This window comes from Hippocampus bargibanti, linkage group LG20 (assembly GCF_051943395.1).
Source record: "Hippocampus bargibanti isolate YZ-2025 linkage group LG20, ASM5194339v1, whole genome shotgun sequence".
Taxonomy (NCBI): domain Eukaryota; kingdom Metazoa; phylum Chordata; class Actinopteri; order Syngnathiformes; family Syngnathidae; genus Hippocampus; species Hippocampus bargibanti.
This window is the reverse complement of record NC_142753.1, coordinates 7,263,513-7,274,042: the sequence shown is the minus strand read 5'-3', so window position 1 is coordinate 7,274,042 and position 10,530 is coordinate 7,263,513. Positions and strand designations below refer to the sequence as shown.

Sequence of the window (10,530 nt, the reverse complement as noted above, 5' to 3'; positions counted from 1 at the left end):
AACATTAAAGAGACAGGCAGACGACAGTGAGCGACTTTCAACTTTGATAGTTCAAAGGCAGAGTGTAGACTGCAAGGTTAAAATATCCCATCAATCAGGCTCCACAAACAACCCGCACTTGATGCAAAAAGCTATCAACCCAGCTAAACAGAACACAATTGATGAGGAACTAGATAAAATTATCACAGAGAAAGCACCTACAAGGGATCATTCCTCAAGATGGTGAAAGGTTACGTTCCTCATCGTTTAATGCTGATGAAACCGGCCACACCATTCCATTAAGCCATCAACGGCCATCACAAAGGTAAATAAAACGACTTTTATTATACTGTAGTTTATTTCTTTAATTATAATATCATACCACATTTATTATACATAAAATAAGGTATCTTTTGTGTAGTTTTAAGGCTTAGAAATTTACGTTTTATGGCGACCTGGGAACGGATTATTCTCATTTTAATGGTTTCCTATGGGAAACTGTATTTTGAGATACACACTTTTCGCCTTACACACTCCAACCCAACCAATTAAGTTTGTAATCCAAGGTATCACAGTAGTTTGTAAAATGTCATTGCCATTTAATATATGAAAGTCAAATGAGTCGAAATCAACTGGAGGATATGTAGAAAGTCCCATGGTGATCTTGTTATTGTTTTAATCTCGACAAATACCGGATACAAACCGGATTGTTTATCGTCGGCAAAACAGTTTCCAAAAAACTCTTATTCCCATCACAATCCGTAGCCCAAATCCCAAATGTAATCATGCCGTCTTCTTTTGCCCTTTCCCCACGGGGTCTGCGATGATAACAGTTCCCCACACGGCCAAACCTAATCAGGGGAGAAATAAGTCATTTTTCAACGCTTTTGTCCAAATTATATTTACATTTGCGGTCAACTCACTTGCAGCAAAAGTAATCTGTGCGACCGTCCCCATGGAGGTCGGACCACCGTATCGCACCACTTTGCGGGCAACGTTGAACACGTACCATCCAGATAGGATAAGACCACTACCGCAGATAAGTCGACAGCTCCAGCAGCTCTTAAAAGTCCGCATGGATTTCGACATTGGGATGTCTTGTCCCGGTGGCAGCTCGGGTGTCGCCATCTTGCTGCGTAACGTGTGCTAAAGCTAACTGCTTCGGTGCGTGGGAACGTTGAATGCAGACTGACCGCCTATAAAATGCGCGTAACGGAAAACACGCTGCTAAAATACGAACAGAATGCAGATTAAGATTGTCATGTTTTACAACGAAGGTCGAAGCATGTTTGTATTAGTATTGCGACCATTTTTGTTTTGTCGAGTAACCCGGAAGTTTTTCCTTTTTGGACGTATGACGTCATTGAAATCGTGCATCTTTCAGAAAGTTGTCGCTTGTAAAACTCAAGACGTAAAAACATTTTTAATGAATTAACAAGTGTCATTTTGTGTGGTGCCTCGAATGATGAAGCAGACTCGCGTTTTCCTTGTTATATATCTGACGGCTTCTCGTGACAACGTGGGCCTCTTTGCAATCGAGCGTCACCTGGTGACCAACCAAGACAATTTCTTTAGTTTATCCTGGAAACTGTTTTTGTATTTTGAATGACTATGGTGAGTCAAAACGTTTTTTATTTTATTTTATTTTATTTTTCTGTTTTTGAAAAAAAAAAAAAAAAACAGTAGTTTACGTCACGAGTCTTCCCTCTGAGACCTTTTCAAATTAAAGTTTTTTGTTTACATAGCAAACGTGGAATGGTACCGGATTTGCGGACGCATAGCTTTAAACATTAACCACATATTTCCGAAGGGACTTGTGACTTCTCAACTGGTTCAAACGGTGTTAATGTGAATTCAATGAGCAACTGTGAGCATGCTTTTGGTCGTTGTCCTTTTGTTTGCTTTCCAGTCCACGTGGGATTTCGGTCAAACCGAGGCGATTACTTCGGATTTCGAATACACTGCTGCTGTCTACGAACACCGCGTGATCCTCAACCCTGACCCCCAAACACCCCTTTCTCGGCTGGATGCCCTGAAACACATGCGCAAGAACCTGGCAGTATACGAGGAGAAAGCCGCCCTGGCTGCCCAGCAGGTACTGCACTTTATATTCAAGACTTGTTGAGAATTAGCAAAATGAGTTACTGTGTAGTGAAGTACATGTAAAAAGAATAATTACAACGAAATATCGTGTGACACGTTTTTATGGTAGTTTTCCCAGTTATAGTTAAGTTAAACCTTAACCAAAACGTACCCTTACATTCATGTCATTGTCGGTTAACTATTGACAGAAATCTCTTGCTACTTTGCAGTTCTATTATCGCGGCCCTTGATGCATTGCGGAATTTTTTCGAGCCTAAAAAAGGCTGCGAAAGTCAGTACAGTACATACTGTGAAACAACGGGTCAAAGCATACAACATTAATTACATTTACTGTTCATGGTCGTTTTTTTGAGAAATGATAAAATTCGATAAACGAAGGATTACTGCATACTGTACTGTACAACATACACCGTGATCCAGAATGTTAGTGCAGTAATGGGCATATAGAACTGATGAATACCACCCTATCCTTCTGTATCAGGGTGCCCAGATTATTGTCTTCCCAGAGGATGGTCTTCACGGTTTCAACTTCAGCCGTTCGTCCATTTCCAGTTACCTCGAGACCATTCCTGACCCCAAAGAGGAAACATGGAACCCCTGCACAGAGTCTGGAAAATTCAATAATACAGAGGTATGTTGAACAGTAAATGTCATGGGTTGTTTTTGTTTCACTTAAAGGACTACCGACACCATTTTTTTGTTTCCTAACTGACATCAGAAAAACGTTTTGTAGCATCTAAAATACCCAAAACACACAGGCTGGTATTTTTAGTCAAATGCAAAACACATATAAAAATGACTTAGTGTCTACTTCAAAATGACCCCGGAAATGGCGAGTTTCAGAAGGTCCCGCCCCCTTGTTCGTGACGTCACGCCAGGACGTCTTGCCTTGCTCTAGAATCAAAACAATGGCTTCAGATTCAGAGAAAATGCTTTCTTGTTACTCATCCAGTTATGGATATGTTTCGAATAGTTCTAAGAGGAAAGCATAAATGTTTGCAATCGATTAAAGAAGTCCATCAGTATCAATTCGAGCCGTCTGGACTCCAATGTAGCATCCCAGAAAATGCACAAGATGGCGCCCACGCTCCGTTGGAAATGGGCTGATTTGTTTGCTGGGAATTTGTGTCAACTAGTATCAAATAATAGTCTTGGTGCAACACACAACGCTTCACCATCGCGTTATTTATGTATTTCCTTCTAATTTCGCCGTCAACACCGATCAACATGATGTTTTCAGACCAAACAAAGTACCCAAAATGCATTGTGTGTCGCTTTCTCGGTCAGGGGCGTTCCTGACGTGATGTCACGTCAGGAATCGTCACCAACTCGAAAACAAGACTTCCTGAATATTCAGTGCAAGTCTTAAAACGTAAAATGTAACTATATGCGATGGAATCTTTGTAAAATACGCTCAGTAGAAGTCTTTTGAAGTGATTTTACAAATTATGGACACAACTTGTCCGGAGGCGTCTGTTATCCTTTCAATGTGTGCTTTCTGCTGAGCAGGTCCAGCATCAGTTGAGCTGCATGGCTCGCCGTCACAACCTCTACGTGGTGGCCAACATGGGTGATGTGCAACCGTGCCACCTCCACACAGATCCTCCGTCTCCTTGTCCTGCAGATGGACGCTGGCAGTTCAACGCTAATGTGGTTTTCAGGTGCCTAGACTCGCAAATGCTTTTTAAACCGTACACGGTCAAGAGACTAACATTATCTCACGCAGGTCCGACGGATTATTGGTGGCACGCTACCATAAGCAGAATCTTTACTTCGAGAACGCTTTTGACACGCCGCCACAGCTTGAGATTATCAGTTTTGACACCACCTTTGCCGGAAGATTTGGACTCATCACCTGCTTTGACATCCTCTTCTATGAGCCTATAGTCAATCTAGTGGAGATGGTGAGACAATGACACAGTATTAAAGATTGAATGATCTGTGGGGATGAGTTTTTTTTAACTCATTCACTGCCAGACATGCAAAAATGTCCATTCCAGTGCTAGGGTTTTTGTCATTGTCACTCAAATTCCAGGACCAACAGAATATTGCCTTTTAGGACTACATAAATATTCCAGACAGTATTAGAAGCCATATACTCTTCTTTCATCAGAAAAAAATTGTTAATTCCTAAATAATATGGGACTGGAGTTATATGAGCTTGAAATGAGGGCAGCTGTCCAAAATGTGTCCACTCTAGTGCCAGGGTTTTTGTCATTGTCACTCAAATTGCCGGACCCACAGAACATTGACTTTTAGGATGACACAAACATTCAATACAGCGTAAGAAACCTTCCGACTCTTCTTTCATCAGAAAAAAAAAAAAATCCTAAATAATATGGGTCTGGAGTTATATGAGCTTGAAATGGGGGCAGGTGTACAAAGTACACTACATGTATTGATTTATATAGCGCTTTAACAACAGCTGAAGCTGGAACAAAACGCTAACATGGACAAAAGGCAAATGCTGCCCCCTCGTGGAAGTGAAAAACAGTGCCAGGGGTCTGACCAGTGCTTTATCGGCACCCAAGCATGGAAAAAAAACCTTCGGGGAAGGCGCTCTACGTCCTATTTTCAATTCCCGAATAAATTTGTGAATGGCAGTGAATGAGTTAAATGTACTGTGACTGGCAACAGTATTTTAAAAAAAAAATTAATAATAATCATACATTTCATTTATAAGCGCCTTTCAAAACTCTCAAGGACACTATACAGTCACAGGATATGAAATTTATTATTATTATTATTATTATTATTATTATTATTATTATTATTATTATTATTATTATTATTATTATTATTATTATTAAAAATAATCTTGGAATGGGCAGATGTTTAGAAACATGCTTAAAATTTGAATGTCATCTTGTAGGGGGTGCGTCAGCTGATTTTCCCCGCAGCCTGGATGAACCAGCTGCCCCTCCTGGACACCATCCAGTTCCAGCGGGCGTTCAGCCTGGGCTCTCACGTCACGCTGCTCGCAGCCAACATACGCAGCGAGCGTCTCATCATGAGCGGAAGTGGCATCTACACTCCGTTTGCAGCAACCTACCACCACGCGCAAAGCGGAGACCCGGAAGAGGGTCATCTGCTGGTTGCTAGGATACCCGTGTTGGCCGTGGACAAGGAATATGGCCAAGTCAAGGGGAGAGCAGTCGATCTGGGCTACTGTCAGCGTGATGACTGTCCTTCCGAGCCGATATCCTCCCCGACGTTCACCTCCACCATGATGCACGATCCGTTTAAATTTGTCCTCCTTGCCAACGTGGAAGGCAACCTGAAGGTGTGCGACGGCCATTTTTGTTGTCGTCTGCAGTTTCGGCGCTTTCCGCAAAGTGACGGTGATGATGAACTCTATGCGCTGGGAGTTTTTGCTGGAACTCACACTGTCAATGGGCGTTATGCTGTGCAGGTGCGTAGCAAAAACTGGGATTACTTATTTTATTTATTGGATTGGATATGACTAGCATTCATCAGTCTCGCAGTGGAAAAATGTGCATTTCACAACAACAAAGTGATGAAAGTAAGAGGAAAGGAAGCGAAGAAGTAGAAAAACAAAATACAGGAGCTGCTGTAAAGGCAGTCACTCTCACGCCACCATCTTGAAGTCAAAATAACAACAAAACAAAATAAAAAAATAATGTGACACGACACAAAAGACAGTCATTCAATCTTAAGTACTTTATGAAGCAGTTCTAGATGAGAGAATCAAAGCGTCATTTTCACCAGTGGATCAGACGTAATTGTGTAATGTGCACGTCTGCTACAAGCTAAATGTTGAAAGCAAACAAAAAATTCATTGACGTGACATTGGGTGGATTGGATTAGCCTTTATTACTCTTGCAGTGGAGAAATTACATTTCACAGCACTAAAGTGAGGAAAGGAATAGAAGAAGTAGAAAAACAAAATACAGGAGGTGCTATGAATGCAGCCACTCTCGCGGCACCATCTTGAAGTCAAGATAAATATGACAACACAAAAGACAGTCATTCAATCTTAAAGCAGTTCTAGATGACAGGAGAGGATCAAAGCGTCCTTTTCACCAGTGGATCAGGGACGTCACGGTGAAATGTGCACGTCTGCTACAAACTAAATGTTGAAAGCAAATATGAAGCTGTAGCATGCATTGATGAAAAATTGTCTCATATCACCTGTCCCACGTAAATCCGCTTCAATTCCAAGCCGCGACAGTTCCACATACGCATTGACGTGACCTATTTGATGGAATTGTGCTATTTAATATTTTAACTCATTCATTACCATTCACAAATTTATTTGGGAATTGAAAGTGTGATGTAGAGCGCCATTCCCAAATATGTTTGGGTTTTGTTTTTTTCATGCTTAGGTGTTGATAAAGCGCTGGCCAGACTTTTGGCTATGTTTTTTTTCCCTTAAACCAGGGGGCAGAATTTTCCTCATGTTAGCGCTTTGGTCCAGCTTCAGCTGTTGTTAAAGCCCGATATGACAGTCGCCTACATTTCAACCTCATATAACTCCAGACCCATATAATTTAGGAATTAACTATTTTTCTGATGAAAGAAGAGAGTCTCAGGATTCTTACACTGCATTGAATGTTTATGGAGTCCTAAAACTAAATGTTCTGGGGGTCGTGGAATTTGAGTGACAATGACAATAACCCTGGCACTGTAGTAGACACATTTTTTTTAACTGTCTGAAATGTGTGGCAGTGAAAGATACATTTTCCTCATAACAAGTCAAGTTAGATTAAATTCAAAATATTGGGAAGGAAGGAACCAAATGTTCTCCATCATATTTGTCCTTGAGCTGAAATTCTAAAGAGTGTCCACAATGTGGAAATTTGACCTACCGCAATGTGCTTCCAGGTGTGTGCAGTGGTTCGTTGCGCGGGGACCGAAGCCAGCTCCTGTGGACAGGAAGTCGAAGAAGCGGAAACCAAATTTGACTTGGTTCTGGAGGGTGACTTCGGGACCAAATATGTGTACCCGTCGGTGCTGGTGAGCCGGTACGTCCTGGAACAACCAGAACACTTGGAGAAAAGTACAGAGGGAAAAGTGACCATGAAACATCTAAACACGGAAGGCGGGCTGGTGACCGCGTGCTTGTACGGCCGAGTCTATCACCTGGATAACCAATGAGCGACCCTGAGGAGACAAAATATTAAATAATAATAATACATTTCATTTCTAAGCGCCTTTCAAAACTCTCAAGGTCACTTTACAGTCACAGGATAAGATTTTCTGTGGGTGAGCAGCAGCAGCCACACGCGCCATCGTTTACTCAAACCGGAAGTAACTCAAATTGCTTACAAAGCTAGCTAGCTAATAGATACAGTAATAATAATAATACATTTAATTTCTAAGCACCTTTCAAAACTCTCAAGGTCACTTTACAGTCACAGGATACAGTCGCTAATAGATAGCTACCTAGCTATCTAGGCAGCTAATAGATAGCAAATAGTTAGGTAGCTAGCTAGCTAATAGATACAGTAATAATAATTATAATAAATTTAATTTCGAACCACCTTTCAAAACTCTCAAGGTCACTTTACAGTCACAGGATACAGTCGCTAATAGATAGCTACCTAGCCAGCTAGATAGCTAAACGATAGCTAACTAGTTAGCTATTAAGCAAGCTAGATAGCTAATAAATAGCAAATAAATAGTTAGGTAGCTAGCTAGCTAATAGATGCAGTAATAATAATATTTCATTTATAAGCGCCTTTCAAAACTCTCAAGGTCACTTGACAGTCACAGGATAAGATTTTCTGTGGGTGAGCATTGGCAGCCCTTTTGCGCGTTGTCGTGCTCAAATGTAGACGGGATGAGAATGGTATCAAACATGTTGAACAGTGTTTAAAGACAAATCTTTATTTTGCATCTTCTTTACAAATGTTGCACCATTATGTCTGTGTAAGCTCTCAGTCGTACAGGAGTGGTACATCGATGAAAAGGTTTCTTCAGCCGTTCATCTGTGTCCAAGGTCAGGACACCTCTTTTGACGAATCACAACCACAACATTCAGAAAATATGGCAAAAGGGAGGATAGTAGTGGCGAGAGTCATCATCTCAGCAAATTCACTGAGCGCCGTTCTGGCCAACACATTTGTGCTTCTTCACTTGGAATTTAAAGGGAAAGCGTTTGTCGCACACGCTGCAGCCAAAGGGTTTCTCGCCCGTGTGTCGGCGCTTGTGCTTGCCCAGCGTGGAGCTGTCGCCGAAGCTGCTTTTGCAAATGGAGCAGGTGAACGGTTTCTCTCCGGTGTGCGTCCGCGTGTGCTTGACCAGGTCGCCGTTGGAGTAGAAGCGTTTGCCGCAAAACAGGCAGCTGAAGGGCTTCACGCCCGTGTGAATGTGCGAGTGTTTGACTAAATGCGAGCGATGGAAGAATCGCTTGGCGCAAACTGGGCAGCTGAATGGTTTCTCTCCGGTGTGGATCCTGGTGTGCGAGCGCAGGCGGTCCCCGGTGGCAAACATTTTGCTGCAGAGTGTGCAGTGGAAGGGTTTGTCGCCCGTGTGGACGCTCAAGTGGCGGGACAAATGGACGCGCTGGTTGAAGGTTTTGCTGCAAAACGGGCAGAAGAACGACTTCCCGCTGGGACGGCGCGACCCGTTGATCGCCGAGAATCTGCTCCCGGTCGTCATCACGTCCTCGGGAGCGCCGCTCTTTGCGGCGACAAAGCCCAACGGGGCTCGCCGGTAGCGGGTGACACGAGCCAAGCGGCCGTGAGGTTGCGCTTGCACGTGGGGTTCTACGTCCGACTGGGACTCAAACTTCTCCTCGGGCAACAGCTCGTGGCTTTCATCGTCTCTTTCGCTCTTGACAATGACGCTGGTCACGTGGAACTTGGCAGTGTCCATGCAGTCCTCATGTTGCTCGGTCTTTTGACTGCTATGCACGTCCTCCTCCGACTCCAGTTTGATGTGGGGAGGGTTGGACTCCTTCTGCTCCATCACGGAGCTCCACTCCTGCTGCCCAGCAGCAAGATCTGAAGGACACAAAAAGTGGACATTTTATATTGCCACATGCTGTGATGGGATTCCCTCCATGACGTTTTTTCAGGCTTCTCCATTGACGAATCGGGGACACCGATTAGCTTTGTAAGCGCCATTTTCTTCTTTTGTTCCAACACAGCTCGTACAGTGTCAATGTTCCTTTCCGGCGCTACAAATATCTCCTCGACGGCACCGTTAAGTCACCAACACTAGCAGGATTCGGACTGCACACATTTTCAATACGGTACCGCTGCCGCCGACCGACTGGTTTTAGCATGCGTCGCTAACTTCCGCGTCTCTTTGTTTACGACTAGCACGCTAAAGCTAACTCAAACAGACGCCGGGCCTGCCGCGGAGTTTAGGGAGACGCAAAGGAGCTGCGGTGCTTTCACGTGTTTAACGTGCCACGTATGTGTCGAGAAAGGATGGCAAACGTGGTGATAAATAAAATGGGCAAACAGTTTGACACTCACATTGATTCCGTTGAGGGATGCTCACTTCCGGCTTTCTCTTCTTCAATTGTACCAATCCCTCACTGTGACATTACTGCCCTCTTCTGGAGTCTTTGGTTTACTACAAATCACAGTGGTTCGTCCACACACACACACAAAACATCCAAAATTGAACTTTCTTTGTGTACATTTGTGTAACAGCACAACCTACTCACCACGCAGATATTATTGATGATAAATTGTGCCAAAATTAAAATAGTAATCGCATGTGAAATGGAGGTCAATGTGACGCATCAAAAGTAGCATTTCTTTTTCGCAAAAATGTTCTTATACTGGATAACAAATTTTCCCACATCCATTTTTAATAATAATGATGATAATAATAATAATACATTTCATTGATAAGTGCCTTTCAAAACTCTTAAGGACACTTTATAGTCACAGGATATTTTTTCTGTGGCATTTTTACACAGGCGATGCTGCAGTCGCCCATTTTTTTGTGGTACAGTATATGGTTATCGTTACATCTTTGCCTTCAACATGTAAAAAACCGTTAATCTCTGATTAGAAAGTTAAACTAGAACATTTTGCAAGGATTTTCTGTGCACCGAAATCCACATTGAATAGTGCCACCTACTGAGTAGACTAGTTTCATTGAGGTTTCCCACGGCTAAAGAGCTTATCATTTTTCTTTTTTTTTTAATAATGGCGACACAGGAAAATCCCCTCATGTCAGCACCATTCATGTTCAAGGTCCACCCACGCTGGAGCTTAGCAGCTCCTCGCCAGTCCATCTGTCGGCCTTCATCGCACACTGATTTCGGCTTTTATTTTATTTTTGCCTTGTTTGCTGATTCCACCCCCTGCAGTGTCCCTTCTTATTTAGTTCAGATGATTTGATGTCTTTTTCTACGTCACAATTATCTGTGATTTCGACAGGGTGTGTAGACTTCTTCTATTGCCGGCAGTACATAAAAACATCCACCTTTTGAAATCCTCTCCACATTAAAATCGTTTAGAA

The 10,530-nt window shown here is 42.8% G+C and overlaps 3 protein-coding genes across 3 annotated transcripts; 1 reads left to right on the top strand and 2 right to left on the bottom strand.

The window, feature by feature from the left end:
• Nucleotides 1-641: 641 nt before the first annotated feature.
• LOC148882932 (distal membrane-arm assembly complex protein 1-like) lies at nt 642-1,316 on the bottom strand. The gene is made up of 2 exons (XM_089023513.1): nt 903-1,316; nt 642-830 (listed from the first exon to the last, which is right to left on the bottom strand). Exons 1-2 carry the CDS (start codon nt 1,105-1,107, stop codon nt 763-765), a joined length of 273 nt encoding a protein of 90 aa, XP_088879639.1. The 5' UTR covers nt 1,108-1,316; the 3' UTR covers nt 642-762.
• A 410-nt stretch (nt 1,317-1,726) lies between these two features.
• btd (biotinidase) lies at nt 1,727-7,240 on the top strand. Its single transcript, XM_089023863.1, has 6 exons — nt 1,727-2,074; nt 2,564-2,713; nt 3,592-3,743; nt 3,809-3,986; nt 4,955-5,494; nt 6,928-7,240. The coding sequence occupies exons 1-6, from the start codon at nt 1,853-1,855 to the stop codon at nt 7,198-7,200; spliced, it is 1,515 nt and encodes a 504-aa protein (XP_088879989.1). The 5' UTR covers nt 1,727-1,852; the 3' UTR covers nt 7,201-7,240.
• A 150-nt stretch (nt 7,241-7,390) lies between these two features.
• LOC148882930 (uncharacterized) lies at nt 7,391-9,760 on the bottom strand. The gene is made up of 2 exons (XM_089023866.1): nt 9,531-9,760; nt 7,391-9,050 (listed from the first exon to the last, which is right to left on the bottom strand). Exon 2 carries the CDS (start codon nt 9,013-9,015, stop codon nt 8,140-8,142), a length of 876 nt encoding a protein of 291 aa, XP_088879992.1. The 5' UTR covers nt 9,016-9,050; nt 9,531-9,760; the 3' UTR covers nt 7,391-8,139.
• Nucleotides 9,761-10,530: the final 770 nt, after the last annotated feature.